The sequence below is a fragment of the Colobus angolensis genome, unplaced genomic scaffold (genome assembly GCF_000951035.1).
Source record: "Colobus angolensis palliatus isolate OR3802 unplaced genomic scaffold, Cang.pa_1.0 Scaffold186, whole genome shotgun sequence".
Taxonomy (NCBI): Eukaryota; Metazoa; Chordata; class Mammalia; order Primates; family Cercopithecidae; genus Colobus; species Colobus angolensis.
The window spans coordinates 457,868-475,439 of record NW_012114999.1 but is presented as its reverse complement, the minus strand read 5'-3'; the positions used below and the strand labels follow the sequence as shown (position 1 = coordinate 475,439).

At 40.7% G+C, this 17,572-nt stretch overlaps 1 protein-coding gene across 4 annotated transcripts in view; it reads left to right on the top strand.

Moving 5' to 3' along the window:
* The window catches only part of TGFBR3 (transforming growth factor, beta receptor III), a 243,470-nt gene extending 226,887 nt beyond the window's left edge, over positions 1-16,583 (top strand). For all 4 annotated transcript variants that reach the window (XM_011939966.1, XM_011939965.1, XM_011939964.1 and 1 more), the window contains 2 exons: positions 893-1,000; positions 13,110-16,583. In XM_011939966.1, coding sequence (XP_011795356.1) covers positions 893-1,000; positions 13,110-13,228 — 227 coding nt within the window. In that variant the 3' untranslated portion in view covers positions 13,229-16,583. The remainder of the gene's footprint in view (positions 1-892; positions 1,001-13,109) is intronic.
* Positions 16,584-17,572: the final 989 nt, after the last annotated feature.

Sequence of the window (17,572 nt, the reverse complement as noted above, 5' to 3'; positions counted from 1 at the left end):
TGAGGAGATCGGTGAAATGTTATAATCCACAGGAACAGTTTATTTTTACTTTATATTCTCCTTTCTTTCTGTTATCTTCCATACTTGTAAATGTTCACAAAAATATGTGTATAAAGTATTCTAAGGTGTATATTTTCTGTGCAGTGTGTCATTTTTGGAGGTGTTCAGTGAATAAGCAGCAATAAGGCAGATTCTGATCATGGAAGTTCACTTTATTTTCCAAAGCATCTTAACTGAATTTTCAAGCCACCCTCCATTCAAATAGTAGGTCCTCAGAGTGAGACAATGAGATGACAGACTTAAGATTTTAAAGAGTTTGCAAATTTGATTTTTTTTTTTTTTTTTTGAGACGGAGTCTCGCTCTATTGCCCAGGCTGGAGCGCAGTGGCCGGATCTCAGCTCACTGCAAGCTCCGCCTCCCGGGTTTACGCCATTCCCCTGCCTCAGCCTCCTGAGTAGCTGGGACTACAGGCACCCGCCACCTCGCCCGGCTAGTTTTTTGTATTTTTTAGTAGAGACGGGGTTTCACCATGTTAGCCAGGATGGTCTCGATCTCCTGACCTCGTGATCCGCCCGTCTCGGCCTTCTAAAGTGCTGGGATTACAGGCTTGAGCCACCGCACCCGGCCAGCAAATCTGATTCTTTAGTTAGTTTGTTGATCAAAATAAATTGCAAACTGAGAATACCTTGAAAACCTGATCGTTTCATTTCTCCTTTGAAAAAAAAAATTGCAAGTTACAAAATATAGTGTATTTTATTGGAATCTTCATTGCATTCTCAGATTTTATTAGTGCTCAACCTTTATGACAGTGCTTGTGAAACAAATATAAAATTGCAGTGTATGATGCAGACTAACCGAAAAGTTGTGTGTATCGGTTTCTCTCCTTTATAGCAATTTTCCATGGTCTGGACACCCTAACCGTGATGGGCATTGCGTTTGCAGCCTTTGTGATCGGAGCACTCCTGACAGGGGCCTTGTGGTACATCTATTCTCACACAGGTTAGTGTGACTGTTGACTATGAGTTGGTGAAGAGCTTGTGTTCCTGCCACACAATAGACACTCAGTGTTTTGTTGGACGAAATAACGAATGAAAGAGAAAGTTCATTCCAACTATTTTTACATTTACATATTTGGCCTAAATTGGGTTTTACAAAAGTATAATTTGCCATAAACAGTGGAAAGAAAAGGAATGTTTAAACTGTTTGTGCTAATTGCAGTTGTGATGTTGGTGAAATTTAGCTGCTAATAAAGCTGCTTTGTTGTTAGAGTTTAAAGTTAATGCAGACAATGTACAGAAATACAAACCATTCCGTCAAAACCAAAGATTTAAGGATAGGCATATAAATTAGAGGAAGTGAAAAAGAAAGCCAAGATTTTGTTACCACACCTGCCAAGGTATTGAGCACTGTCCATCAGAGTCCTTAATCAATGACTTAAACCAGATTTTCTCAACCTTTTTTTAACCCGTGCTGTGTCTTCTTTGATAAAACATAAAATTGTCATGTTTTTCTTAAAGTTAAATTTTCTAAATAGATTTCCATGAACTGAAAAAATAAAAGTGATGAAACAGAGCACTTCATCTTCAAACTATTATCCCTCAATCTTCAAAATTCAGATGTACCCCTCCCTACCAGTCCCAAGGTTGAAACAGAGTAGCCTGATGAGAGAACCTGTTCTGAGCCCAATACAGAAAGCAGGCCAGCAAAGGGAGTCTTCAGTGCAATGGAGAAAGAACAAACGGATTGCCCTGCTATTGCTTCTTTCTTAGTTTCCTTACAACTATGGGAAGGAGTGACATGCCTTTTGAGGCACTCGAGAGAACTAGTTGGTCTTGTTCTTGTTTGTTCTTGGATCCTTGTGGTTTTACACTGTGAACCTAGGTAAACTGTGCTAGATTGATCCGTCAGAGGCAAGTGGCAGGCCCAGCTTCTCTGTTTAGAATTTCATTAATTGTCCATTAAACCAATGAATGCCATGATCTTTGGCTTCCCCTTGGGCCAAGCTGAAAGGATGGCTGATTTAAAGGGGAAGGAAGTACCGAAGGATATTTTGGAGAGTCGTATCTTTACCCTCTTGATTGCTAGACAAAACCTCAAGTTGTTGAGAGTAAAAGCATGACACAGTGATCCTCTGGTAGTTAAAAGTGTCAGATTCTTTTTCATCAGAATTTTCACTTTAAATACCACATCTCCTGACTGAGGTATTTTAGATTACGCCAGAAGGAGAGGAATGGACTCTTTCATGCCTAGCATGGGACATTCACCCAAAAGTCAACCTCTTGGCAAAAACGTAGAAGACTTTCTAATAGAGGGGCTTTGAGTCCTCAAATGTTTGTTTCTAGTCAGGATACTTTGAGTGAAGTATGTTTATGTGAAAGATTAAAAAATGACTCCTCATAATCCTAGCATTTTGGGAGGCCAGGACGGGAGGATCACTTGAGCCCATGAGTTCAACACCAGCCTGGGCAACATAGTGAAACCCCGTCTCTACGAAAAAACACAAAAACTAGCATGGCATGGTAATGTGCATCTCTTGTCCCAGCTGCCTGAGGTGGGAGGATCACTTGAATCTGGGAGGTTGAGGCTTAAGTGAGCTGTGATGGCGCCACTGCACTCCAGCCTGGGCAACAGAAAGAGAAGTTGTCTCAAAATAAATAAGACTCCAGTGTCATGATTCTGAGTATTATATAACCATCCGTGAATCAGTTTAGGAGCATTCTTCCTCATGAACAGTTTATAAACGGACCAGAAAGATAGAATTTAGCAGAGCGGCACTTTAAAGTAAGAATTTTGTCACAGGAATACTGACATGTTCAGATCTGAAGCTAACAGTTCTTTGCAACTTTTCCAACCTCCTGCCTGGCTGAGAGGTGTTAGGGCAGTTGGCAGCATATGTTGTCTGTTGGGAATGAGTTTGAAAGTACTCCAAGAAGACTGGGTCACCCACAGATGTTAACCATGTGCCTGCTCAGCCACTGACTGGCCTTGGTCACACAGCTGCACTCTCAAAGCTAATCTTTGGCCAGGAAGCCAGGTCCAGGCAGAATATAGGGCAACCAAATGACACTCACTACTGGAACACGCCCCACTGAAATCCCCCCAGTAATCCAGACTGTTACCCACAGGCAAGCACACAAACCTGACAAACAGCAAAGTTTGGTTGTATGGCATGTATTCATGCTCATTGAATTTGGAAGTCTGTTGTTACTGATCCTTTTCCCCCAAGCCAGAGACTTCAGGAGGGCCTTAAAAGTACTGTTAATGTAGAAATAGGTTTGTAAGTAAATTTAAGAAAAATGAAACCAAAGACCTCCCTCCTATGATGCTTTCCAGCAAAATGAATTACACAGATTCAGAAGGTAAAAGATTTATAGACACTGTCATTTGGGCCTAAAATCCTTTTGCATGACTTATGAGACAGCTTCAAAATTACTTTTTATTAAAAACTGTAGCCTCTGGTTCATTTTATAGATTGCTCTTGAGGAATACGAGCATAACACAAGCATGAAGAAGACTCACTTCAGGACCACATGATAGTTCTTTTCTGGAACCCCTTCAGTTTCTTACCTGGGTCAGCTAGCAGCAATTTAGATTAATAAGGAAGATTATAATGCAGTGGGCAATGGGGAGAGCTACGATACCAATACTACCTCAGTCCGTTCAATTTCAACAATAATTGAAGCTGTGGAACTCACAGATCGTATATGCTCTATTTGGGGGTTCAGACAGCATCTGCCTCTGTGTGAAAAACAATCCTTAATTTGAATGACTTTCTGTTTGTTTACGCTTTCCATTCCATGTGCAGCGCAGAGCACAAAACCAAGTCACAAATTTGGATTGTGGATATCTACTTACATACCTGGAATGTGTGTTAGCCTACAAAGATGGGGTTCCCGCTTTATCATAGGACAACTCTGGGCACAATAAGAGATATTCCCTTAAGGCTGGATTAATTCTGTTTGGAAAACTCCATTCCTAAAACTTACATTCTCTCCTAAGATGCTGTAGAGAGGAGGGGTGCTCGGGGGCTGAAATGGTGCTGGAACCATAGAATCTTCATGCTCCTAGGGACCCTACCTAGTTCAGGGGTCCCTAACTTCTAGTCCATGAAGTCCCTAAAATCACATGCAAAATCATATCTGGTTTTTTCTTGAAGGGAGGAACAAATGCTTTTATTTTTATTTTCTAGTAAAACATTTTAGCTTTATTAAAGTAGTACATGCAAGTAGCTTAAAGGTTGAAATAATCCTACAAGACTTGTTATGAAAAATATCAAACCCCTACTGCCCCACCTTCTTAACTCACTCCCTGGAGCATTATTTTTGACACTTAGCTCATCCTTTTGGACGTTAATCCATACTTCTAAATACCACGAGTATATTGCTGCTTTTTGACTTTGCAGGTTTAGACCTTTTTTGTAGACCCCCTGTTATGGAAAATGTCTCCTTCCCCCGCCATCCTCTTAATAGAAATATGCTGACATTTTGGTTAGATCAGCATTTACTGTTTACATTATTATGACTACCAAAAATGCTAATCACAGTTAATTCATGTGTAATATCCTGCATGACTTTTAATTTTCCCTAGAATTATTATCTTTCCCCACCCTACCCCATTAGCTTAATTTTCTTTTCTTTTCTTTCTTTTTTTTTTTTTTGAGATGGAGTCTTACTCTGTCACCCAGGCTGGAGTGCAGTGGCGCAATCTTGGCTCACTGCAAGCTCCGCCTCCCAGGTTCACGCCATTCTCCTGCCTCAGTCATTAGCTTAATTTTCTATGTATTTATCATTATTTCTTCTGCTGACCCTGCCAGCTGTCTCAATCTCCTTTTAATACATTGAGACATATGGAATGTTCTACTGATTCCTTTTCTTCAGCTCTTTCCTGGAGCCTCTGATTTGCTCCTGTCTGAACCCGTTCCCTCCATTTCTGGATGCTGCTGTCTTCCTATGATCTTCTTCACTACCATTCTGTGCATTCCGTTCACTTCTCTTTTGAGTTGTGGATGTCCTGTGTCATGTGTCTCCTGCCTTTCTTGTTCCTGGTTTAAAGTGTACATAGGAGGCAAATGTTTTTCACACCTTGCATGTCTGAAAATATCCTCATTTAACAGAAACACCTGGTAGATAGTTTGGCAGGGTATAGAGTGTTAGATTATAGACACTTTTTCCTTTGGACTTTTGAAAGCCCTCCTCATTGTCTTCTAGCTCTGAGGATTGCTGTTGAGAAGTTCAGAGCTGTGCAGATTCCTGATCCCTTTTGCATATGACCTGTTTTTCTTTCTGGAAGAAATTTTACAGTGATATCTCTTGAGTTAGATGTATCTTTATACGTTGTGCTGGTCAATAATTGGGCCCTTTCAGTTTAGAAACTCCTGTCTTTCAGTACTAAGAGTTTTAAAAATGATTTATTTTTTTCTCACCCCCTTTTTTCTGTTTTCTCTCATTTTAGAAATCATTTTATTTATTTGAAAGTTGAACCTCTTGTCCTTTAATTTTCCTTTCTTTCCTGTTTTCCATCTTTCTGCTTTCTTTATTTTCTGGGAGATTTTCTCATCTTTATCTTTCCGTTATCTACTGAGTTTTTAATACTGGCTTCAAATTTTTTAATTCCAATAACTTTTTTCCTATGAATTTCTTTTCCTTTAAAAAAAGGTTCTATTCTTGTTTCATGGGTACAGTATCATCTGAGAATATTAATATAGGATTATTTAAGAATGAGGAAATGCGAAGCTGTGGGTGGTACGTATTGATTGTGAACTTCCTTAGGGTGATCTGACTGGGCCATTTTATTGATGAACCCCTGATATCTCATCATCAGATCTTTCCTCTTTAGCTCATCAGGCTTCCATAAAATATGTTTTTCTGTTTCCTGCTTGAAAGGTATAGGACTGGCTGTTGAAAGACCTTTATAATGGGCATTGATTAAAATAGACTGACATGGCAACAAATTATATTTGGCAAATAGACACCAGAAAGCAAATACCCAGACTTCCTGCCCAGGGTATAGTCCTGGCACTTTTCCCGAATGTAAATAACCAAGCGCATAGCAACTTCTGCAGGAGACAAATTTGTTACATAGTTACAGTCAGGACAGGAACCCTACTTTCTTGATTCAGAGTTTCACTGTTGCTAGATGAGACAAGGCCATCTTGCTTTATCTCTTTTTAGGCTGAGCAAAAGAAACCCAGGTGAGCCAAAATATGTATTAATATATATTTGCTGAGTCCCCCCCTTTTGAATGTGGTACTGTTGCCCTCAAGTGTGCCTGGTGTTGATCATTCCTGGAACCTTCATTTTCCTCCTCTTAAGAGAGTAAACTTCCCCTCTTCTTCCTGGATTAGGAAGGGCAGATCTCAGCCCAGTGGAGTGAGGGAGGAAATGTAGAGAACTATTCTGCTTCTCATATAGTTCAGCCAACCTCTCTTGCTTATAGCCATACATTCAAGAGAGGTTTCCAGAGGTGCCTGATGCCACCATTCCCTTAGTTTTTTAAGGGTTCGGTGACATAAATTGGTTGTTTCTCAGTTTTTCCCACTGTTGGCTTAGGTTTCAGCTCTCTTGAGTCTGCCAAGTCAGTTGCCACTCACCCATTTCCTCACCAGCTTCCAATATTTTATTGTTGTTATCTTTACTTTTGTTATCTTTGTTGTCATGTGTTTATGCCTTTAAAAATCCATTTACTGTCCTTGTGGTAAGATTTGGGAAAGAAATGCAAGTCAGTGCCTTTAAATGCACTATCTCTCTGCAAAGCCGTACCCTTGCTTTTTGTTTGTTTATTTGTTTTTTGTTTTAAATCAGTTTCTTAAAGGGAGTCCTTGGAAAATTACTAGTCTGCATCAACATTTCCTTTTTACGTAGCCAGAAAACTGAGTCCAGAGAACTGATGTGACCAGCTCAAAGTTACACAGGCACAGCAGTCAGGACTGGAACCTTGCTTTCTTGATTCAGAGTTCACTCTTCTCGTCTCTTCCCATTGTGTTATTACAAATTCAAAGGTCATGTAGCCATAATCTTTTTATCTTCCTTCTGCTTATCAGATAATAAACATTAATTAGCAAGTATTTTGGTTTTTCTTTTTGCCTCTGTTTAGTATCAGCTAAATTTTTTTGGTTTGTTCACTCATTTATTCGTTCTTTCACCCACTTATTCAATGGATTTTTTAAGCTCTTGTTAAATGCCAACACTATTCTAGGCACTGGTAAAATAGCCATGAGCAACACAAAGTCCTTGCTGTCATGGAGTCCCCATATATTCAGAGGAAGAGAATAACCAAACAGACTGATTATAAGCAGATTGGCTTGGGCAGAAACCCAGCTACAGGCACACATGCCAACTTTTAGGAAAGCAATGACCTGATGAACTCTGTCAGAAAAATGGAGAACTGACAAGGGAAATCTTACTGGAGAAGGAAGAAGTGTTTCTAATCTGAAGAATTAAGTTTTCTATTAACCTCTCATGGAAACTGAGGGAAGGGTGAGAAGAAGGGGGAAGGGTATGAATGGCCAGATGCTCTGGGAGGTGCTTTGTTTTTTGAGAGAAAAAGACATGCCAATAGACACCAGGAAAGCAGAAGGCATTCATCTTAACCTCTGTGTTTAATGGTTTTATAAAATAATGATGTGAGCATTTGAGTGAAAAGAGAGTGGAGCCTGCCTTCTTTACAGTCACGTTGGGATTTCCATCTATTCCAGCTGCATCTGTCTGATCCCTAGGACTTGGTCTCTTGCCTCCTACCTTATCACACCTTAGCCTGTCTTCTTGCTATTTCTCTTTTCATCGGGCTATGCTTGGGAACCTGGAGAAACCGCAGGCCTCTGAACACATTGGCACCTCTAGAGCTGCTTCTAATGAAAACCTCTTACCTGACTCAGGTGGACTTTTGGGTATGCGCTTGACTTTTGCTTTAAGAACACATGGTGTGTTTCATGGAGGGCTGTTGAAAACTGCCTGATGAGTTGGGACGGGCACACCTAATTCAAAACCTCAGCATTTTATTATGCTCTGTGAAACAGTGTTCCTTACCCTCTTAGATTTTTTTTTTCTGCTTACACATCAGAGCAGCCTTAAAGTTGAAAAAGCTTTTATTGCACATTTCTTGTTGTAAGTACGCTCACCCCAATAACCCTGTGAAGTAGCGATGATCTCTTTGTTGACTAAAGGGAAACACAACTAATACACCTGCTGAGGTAGCAAGTCTAGCCGTTGAACAAACCACAGCTTCAAGTCCAGTTTCTGACTCGCGGTTGTAGTGATAGCTGTGGGAGACAGCCTTCCTCCTCCACCTGGCTCTTCTTCTTCTTCTTAGTTATTATCAGACTTTGCATCCTATTCAGGGGCCACAGAGGCAAGGAAGATACCACAGAAAACCAAAGTTCGTATACAAACAGGTTGGCCACACTGCAGGAATATAGAAAGAAAGTAGTAGGCAGGACATTGTGAAAAACTTTAATTCTTGATACAGTCTTTTCCCCGTGACTTCTAACAACATCTAACTCACCCCTCCTGGAGAATTTTGCTGCAAAAGAAGAGTCTTTCGCTTGGAGACTGGGGAGGAATGAAATTTGAAAATGATAAAAAGTGATTGAAGACTTCTCTAAATTAAAGGTAGTATCGTTCACTCGGCTTAAAGAGTGAGCTTGTGAATTAATTACAGTTAGGATATCAAGAAACTGAGACGTTAAATAATGCAAAATTGCATGCAACACATAGACCTAGAAGAAAATATCTTTGTTTTCTTTCTAGCATCAAGGAATATTAAATCTAAAGTACCCCCAGGTATATGGTTTTCAATCCTATGCTTAAATATCTTCTGAGAAGGAGATTCCATAAATTCCCTCTATAACTAACCAATCCTCATAATCAGCAAGTTCTTTTCTGACCTAAATCCCTATCCTGCCATTTAAACTCATTTCCTCATGTTTTGCCCTCCAGGGAGATAAAGAACAGCTGTCTGCGCCTTTTTGTAATAATACTCATGGACAGTATTTGCAATAGTCTCCTTTGGCCCAAATACCAAGCTTCCCCTCACCTTTCTTTTTAACTCTTCTGTTGTTTCCCCCCAGAGTCCTCCAGTGCTGTTCACATCTTTCCTGAATAGTTTCTTCCCCAGGACCTGCCATGGTGAAAGACCTAGAAATAAGAATCCAGTTGTAATATAGATGCCAAAGAGGTAGCAGGAAGTCAGATCTGGACAACTCCATGCCATGCTAAAGAAATAAAACATTCTCCATTAAGAAATGGATTTTTTTTTTTTTTGGTGTGGTTTTTTTTTTTTTTTTTTTGCTTCTATTTTTCTATTTTTCTTTTTTTCCCCCTGTAGAGACAGGGTCTCTCTATGTTGCCCAGGTTGGAGTGCAGAGGCTCTTCACAGGCGAGATCATAGCTCACTGCAGTCTCTAACTCCTGGCCTCAGGAGATCCTCCCCCTTCAGCTTCCTGAGTAGCTGGCACTGTAAGTGACCGCACCTGGCTTTTTCTGTTTCTTAAGGCATCTCTGGCAGTATCTAGCCCCAGCCATAGCTAACTGTGAGATGGGTGGAATTAATGCTTAGTGTCCTTATCCTCAGTGTACCCTCCTCCTTGAGAGTATGTCAGACACCAAATTCCTCTCTCCCCTATTCACTCTTCCTCCTCTCAAATCTCTGTTCCCTCAATGTGGTTTGAGATTTTAGGAGGAAAGCATGAAGACTGAATACATTTCCTCTGCTGACCAAGTTTGATATTTATTTACGAGCAAGGCACCCTCCTTGATTTTCTTAGATGTGTTAATTGGGCCTAGTCTGCTTAGCCACGAGGTCCTCCCTGCCCATTTCCTTTAGGAGCAGCCTGGTTATATTTGTCACCCAAGGGATGTTTTAGAGAAAGTTAGTGCTCCACAAAATCAGAGACCACTGCAATGGAGAGCAGACAGCCAAAAGAGCCATCTCAGAAAACCCAGGGGTCTCTGTTGGCCCATTAAGTAGAAGCACTTGCACATTCAACTTTCTTCCTCATGGTGAATTTCTCTGTAGCATCACTTCCATTTGACAGTGAAAAAACTTTTTCTTAATTCTGTCAAAAGGTAAAAGGTTTTTTTGTTTTGTTTTGTTTTTTTGAGATGGAGTCTCACCCTGTCACCAGGCTGGAGTGCAGTGGCGTGATCTTGGCTCACTGCAAGCTCCGCCTCCTGGGTTCATGCCATTTTCCTGCCTCAGCCTCCCAAGTAGCTGGGACTACAGGTGCCCACCACCACGCCCAGCGAATTTTTTTGTATTTTTAGCGGAGACGGGGTTTCACCATGGTCTCGATCTCCTGACCTCATGATCCGCCTGCCTCGACCTCCCAAAGTGCTGGGATTACAGGCGTGAGCCACCGCACCCAGCCGGTAAGAGTTATTTTTAAAACATGGTTATATGAGAAACCTTGCATCTTACATGTGAAAATAGCCACAGAAGTGGAAAGGATGGTCTGAAGAGGGGACTTTGGATATTTCCCAGCAGATTCTCAGACAGAGATTCACCTTGGTGCATTATTGGATCAAAGTCAATATAATATCAGGTTAACTTGACTCATCCAGCTGGTGAGATGTATCCTGCAGTCTCGAGTGGAGAGGCTTCTTTGTTTTGTTTGGGGTTTTGTTCTGAAGTGTTTTGCATCACCAGAACAAGATTTTCCAAAACTCGGGAAATTGAAAGGTCTCTTTAATAGGCACTGATGAAAATAAACTGACATGGCAACAAATTATATTTGGCAAATAGACATCGGAAAGCAGATATTCAGGCTTCCTGGGCAGGGCATAGTCCTGGCACTTTTCCTGAATGTGAATAATCAAGCACAGGGCAACTCCTGGAGGAGCAAACTTGCTCCCTATTGCTAGATGAAGCAAGGCCTTCTTACTTTTTTGCCTGTTATAGGGCTGAGCAGACAAAGCCCAGGTGAGCCAAAAAAGAAAAAGATGGAGTTGCCTCCTGCTTTTCAGATGTATCCTTATTTAAATAGGAAAATGTAAGTTTAAAACGTGGTTCGTGCATAGCCACATTAGTCCTTCTAATTGATTATGTGAGGATCCAGCCGGGTATGGACCAACATGTGGTTTGTAAGGGAGTCGAGTTCGTAAAGCATATCTAGAGTTGTTTGGGTCTCTGGAGGTTTTTTGTTTTTGTTTTGACATCAGGATAGTTAAGAGATTTGATTCCCTTCTAGAAATAAAGCTTCTACTCTGGGGAAAGTGAATTTTTGGCAGAAAGTTATTGCCATGGGGGCAGATTTCCCCACTCTTAGTTATACACACACATGAAGAGTAGAGGGCAGTGCTGGGGAGCGTCCAAAACATAGTTTCCAAAAAAGTCAAAAGCAGTGTTTCAGCTGGGCATGGTGGCTCACGCCCGTAATCCCAGCACTTTGGAAGGCCGAGGTGGGCAGATCACGAGGTCAGGAGATCGATACCATCCTGGCTAACACAGTGAAATCCTGTCTCTACTAAAAATACAAAAAATTAGCCAGGCATGGTGGCACGTGCCTGTAGTCCCAGCTACTCTGGAGGCTGAGACAGGAGAATTGCTTGAACCTGGGAGGTGGAGCTTGCAGTGAGCCAAGATCGCGCCACTGCATTCCAGCCTGGGGGACAGAGCGAGACTCCGTCTCCAAAAAAAAAAAAAAAAAAAAAAGGCAGTGTAAAGCAGTGTTTCTCCGCCTCTCAGGAATATTGACCCCAGGCCCCTATCCATCCCGCCAATCCCAGAAGAAAAGATAATTAGAGGAAGTACAACAAGGGCCAAACTTACAACAAGCACATAAATACTTTGAGGTTGATGCAAAAGTGTGTATAACTGTGTGGTTCATGAAAGGGGTGACAGGAAAAGCTGTAACCAGACCCAGGGACATGAGCCAGTTCTACATTTTGCAGAACTGCTTTTTTCACAGAGTCTTTTGAGGGGCCCCAGAAAGAGAATGGAAGTAATGGGGCCAAGTTCCTGCACTGGAGGGCAGGGCCTTTCCTTGAGTGTTTTGTTTTAATGAAGCAGCTGGGAGGGTTGCTTATCTCCGGCTGATAGATGTGTATTTCAGCATGACAGGAAAGAGGAGGCTCATTCATAAACAGGCCTGGCCCTCTGGGGTTTCCCACATTGAAGGAGGGGATGCTGCTTACAAGAAGTTTATGAAGTTTATGTTCTGACTTTTCAAAGTAAATGCAGTGTTTTTTATTGGAGAGCCCTGATCACTTTTCCCTACCTAGAGCCATTTTTTGAGGGTTGCACTGAGGCCAGTTTTGCCGAAGAGAAGACTAACTCTAGGGCCTTTTGCACTGTTAAATGCAAACCATGTGTGTGACTTGAGGTTTCCTTCCTCTCCAAAGCACTGCACATTTGGCACGATGAATGGCTTTAACTAAAATGCAGTGGGGTGTGTAAGGAAAAGTGGGATGCTTAAAGTGTTAGGAGATACTCACACTGCACCCCACAGGGAACGTCAGTGGGGAAGAGAGGCCATTCGCTGGCAACTGCAGTCCCCGTTTGCAAACAGCTAAACCCCTTCCCCAAAAGGTTTTTCCAATAACAGCTATCTCCCACCCCAATTTCTCAGGTAATTTATCTGTTTGGCACACAAGGCTCTCTCTACTGTAGCTAGGACAAAGTCTATATTTCACTCCTGTTTTTAACAAGTGCATTCAGAACAAGGCTCCCAAACTTCCAAGGTTCTCTTAACTACAATTTAAAGGTCACACCCTCCAAATCCTACAATATCTTAATGAAAGAAGACGGACAGTGTTTCCTGAATACAGGTGCTGGTCAGTTGCCAGTTCACACAGGCCAAGTGGTGGTGTTTTCATCAAAGGTTGTAGACCCTGAAATTCAGGGACTTTGTCATCAACTGTCTTAGCCACTAGAGCTGCCTGTCAGTCAACTGTCTTCTTTTTCCTATTCATGATGTTTTAAAAATAAAACAACAAATAGCAAAACCTTGTTTTAGAAGGTATTCCAGCCATCTAGGACCTAGTCTAGTTGCTTCTGTCCCTGGTTGAGAAAAACATCGGTTAAAATGGCAAATGCGGAATAAATGATCTTTTCAGGAATGCACATACATAATATGCATCTTTCTCTGACTCTGCCTTTTCTTTATTAACTGCAGGGGAGACCGCAGGAAGGCAGCAAGTCCCCACCTCCCCGCCAGCCTCGGAAAACAGCAGTGCTGCCCACAGCATCGGCAGCACGCAGAGCACGCCTTGCTCCAGCAGCAGCACGGCCTAGCCCAACCCAGCCCAGCCCAGCCCAGCTCAGCTACTGCCAAGGGCAGGACCAGTGACTGAGCCTCATGTCCAGACTCAGAGGGCTGGATTTTGGTTCCCTTATAAAGACAGAATGAATTTCAGTATAAAGATCACCCATTGTATTCACCCCACACCCAGGGCTAATATAAACGTGACCCTGGGCTTCTGTACCACACTAGAATTCATGTGAGAAAGCTAAAATGGTGGTCTTCTCCACCAGCCCCTCACAGGCTTGGGGGTTTTCAATGTGAAACACATGCCAGTTTTTAAAATGCTGCTTTGTCCAGGTGAGAACATATAATTTGGGGCCCTGAGTTTTACCCAGACTCAAGGAGTTGGTAAAGGGTTAATAGCCAGATAGTAGAACCAGTGAGGAGATGCGGCCAAAGATTCTTTATATCTGAACCAAGATGTAAAACAAGAAATGCTTTGAGGCTTTCTACGCGTTCCTCCTGTCCAATTCGCACCTTCGCCTGGATGCCCGCTTCTGACTTTGCCGCCGCGCCCTGTGGGGTCTGATGTGTCCCTTGATGGATGCTGCCCTCAGGGACTGCACCCTGACAAGTGTCAAGGCAACATTCCTTTCTTATGCCCTGGGCCAAAACCAATGCTGATGACCTTATCTGCTTCCTGTTTCTTCCCATACTTGCATACACCACTGCAAAACGTCTTAATGCAAATGTTGTATTTCTTACAGGCCTACAGAAATTGAAAATGACCAAAATCAGGAACCACAGATTTGTGCCCATTCCTAATATTTTGTTCTGGCAAATTAATGTATAAATTGAGGTGAAATTCAGTTATAAAATCAAGGAGAAATTTGCACAGTGATATATTTCTATGTGTATGCAAGTAGAAGTATATAATATGTCATCTGGCACATACATTTTCTCAGCTGGAGAAAATTTGAAAATGTCCTTATGCTTTTAGAGTTGCAACTTATTCTTAAGTATATTTGGTAGGGTGAGTGTTTCCACTCAAAACATGTCAACTTAAAAAAAAAATAGGCCCTTTTATAAAAACCAAACTCTAGCGAGATGCAAATGTATGGCAAATCCTGTTGGTCTCCAGTTGGTTATCTGAATAGTGTCGCCAATTCCACCAAGACAGTGCTGAGATTGGAAAAGGGCACTTATTTGGATTGCCTTACTTCTCTTGCCTTAAATATATCCCAAACTCAAAAAGGGCTTGAGGGGAATTTCATTAAATGGAGTAATAAGATGCCACTTTGCAGCTAAAATAAGCTCAGTGATACCTCTATGTTAAAAAAAAAAAAAAAAAAAAAAAAAGAGAGAATGCCAGAGGGAAATTATCATGCTAAATTATTTTACTGCTGAAGATAGCTTCATTGCAAATTATTCTTTTTCCAGAATTCCCCCAGACAACTTAGAATTCCATAAGTAGAACAAGTTAGATTCTGCCCCCAAAATATTCATAAGCAAATCCCACTGCCCTTAAAATAAGGAAGTTATGCCTGGTTGTCTGTGAATGGAACCTCAGTAGGAAATGCTGATGAAGCTTAAAACCTTAGGGCAGTGTCTACATGGGAAACAAGTATATGGAAATTGACAATCATTTTTACCAAATCGTTGAGTAATAATCTGACTAACCTGATAGATACAGACATTCAATAAGGAAAAGTTTAACCAGAACAGATTACTTTAGGGCTGAGATTTCCAGGCTATCTACATTGATCTACTGAAAAGTTTCCAGATTTCCATATACAAAGGAAGAAGACATGAGTTTAGAGAATTTTTTTCCTTTAATTTTTTTTTTTTTTAACAGAAGGGTATCAGAGTGGAGGACCTAGATTACGCTACCTGTGTTTGAAAATAATGCGCTTTGCCTAACCTTCAGTGGAATGTATTGTTTTAGCATATTCTATGTATAAAAAAAGTTTAAAGATGTCTTCAAAGAAGACTAGAGTCTTTAAGTCACTTATAGCTATATTTTACTACAAAATCTGTGTATAAAGATATATTTAAGTGTTTTAGATAAATTTAAGTTACTCCATATGAAATGTTTAATTTCAGCTACTGTGAATTCTTTTTATCAGTCCTTTGCTTTTTTAAAAAACCCTTTCCATCTTGTTAAAAAGAAAATTAGCTATTAGGAGATATTAAAAGATCGATGTCTTGGAAGGGCAGAGTTAAAACCTTCTGTAATATATTTAAATATATATTTTTAAGAGAGATGCTACATTGCCAATGATTTCATAAATAATTTAAAATTAATTTACAAATTTATAGATGCAAACCAAAAGATTTTTTTAAAAGAGAGAGAGAGGAAAAAAATCACCTTTTATTTGTTTGGGTCTCATTGTCAGAAGTATTCTTCAGATCAAGAAATCTGTGTCAATAAAACCTAATCTTATATTGGAGAGTGAATGTTGTTAAGTATTTCTGAAATGTTTCTAAAACATGAACATTAAAAAAATAAGGTGTTTTCTCCCTAGCTTCTCATTACAGTATTTCTAATTGCTTCACACTTTACAGTTTTAATACAAAGTACAAGCTCTACTTTTATAACATGTTCTACAAGTTTCTTTAAAAGTATTGTATTTCAGTGAACTCTTCTATCTGTAGTCTTTTGTTATTTCTGCAGGCTACACCCTTAATTTGCAGAGGCCATTTTGTTTTGTTTGTTTGATGCTGAAGCTGTTGTTGAAATGCCCTAAACTCCAAGGCAGATTGTCTGTATAATACGCTATAGCTTTTCACCATGTGGTGTTTACCAGCTGTTATTCTGTGTTTTAAAAAGCCAGAGATTTCTTCTGTCTAAACTGTTTCTATAGCATTTTCTAAACAAAAAAAAAATGGTTTTTTCCTTATCTTGGAATAAGATTGTAAATCCATTTCTTGCGTGTGTTCTTAGTGGGCATGATTGTGTGTGTGTGGGGGGGTGCTCACACGCGTGCCAGTCTTTTTGTACTGTAACTACCTCATGGTTCGAATGATTGTACTGCTGGTTGTGTTAACAGAGCACATTTTGTTGGGTGAATCCTATGTGATTTTTTTCATGTTTGTTTTATCTGGGGTTGTTCATGAAACTGACAGGTGTTTTTCTGAAAGGGACTATTATCAGTTTCCAAATACAATACTTCTCTCTTCTGGTTTTTCCTGAATGAGCCTGATTTTGTTGCTGGTTTTCATCATCTATGAGGGTAAAAAGAGTACCCTTAAAATCCCTGTGGCCAGTTTGAACACCCCTATTGTATTCTTTTCTCTGTTCAGTGTGTCAGCTATTTTGTGAAGATGCTTAGATGTATAGTTTTGATAACCACAGTTTTAAGTCTTTTATCTGTGCATAATAAAAAGATATATATCAATTATTAATATGTGTCTTGTCTTGTCATCATTAAATTCTACCCTCAGGCTGATGTAACTTTTTTCACTGTGACTTTCTCCTGAATGTATCGTCTGCTCCAACTGTGTTGATGAGGAAGAGGGAGGAGAAAGGCTAAGAGATGCAGAGCAGAAGGAAGGGCGTACGGACTATAAGAAGAGTGCAGCAGGAGCTGTCGCTCTTCTCAGAGAAACGTGGCAGGGGACTTAGAAGTGGGTGTCTAGCCCTGCAAACCATTCCTGGGCCTTCTGTCAATCGCCCAGAGTCAAAGAAAGAAAAATAATACGTGTTTAAGGTCTACTATTTTTAGCCCCTTCAAATACACCAGTGCTGCTTCCAGCATTCCATATCTCCAAATGGTACCACCGTCTTCCAGTTGTCCAAGCCAGAAACCTGGGAATTTACGGCCTCTTTGGCTCCCCTCTTCCCAAATCAATAAGTCCAAGTGTTATTCTACCTCTAAAATGTCTCTTCAAACCACTGACTTATTCCTACTCCAGCTGTTGTTACACACTGCTCAAGAGCCATTGTCTCTTGAGTTGAGTCATTGCAGCAGCCTCCTAACTAGTATGCCAACTTTCCGTTTTGCTCCCTTCAATTCTTTCTCCACCATGCAGCCAAAGTAATCCTAAAAAGACTCCATTTTGAGGCCCTTAAGTAATTCCCCAATTTGCCTTCAGGCTAAAGTGCAGATTCCTAAGCGTGGTTCCAAGGAGGCTAATCTGCCTGCCTTCCCAGCTACTTCTCTCACCTCTCTAGAGCTCAGTTCTATTTGGCATCCTCACCCCCAGACAAATTTGTAATGAAAAAAGTTCTCGTTCAATATCAAATATTACATTACAGCATTGAATACGCATTTACAGACCACACTCCCCTTTTGAGATTTTTAGTGACTTAGATGATTTGGCGTCAAAGCCAGCAGCCCATCCCTCACATTTTACACAGGTGGGTACCCTCAGAGCAGGAATAGCATTAAGCT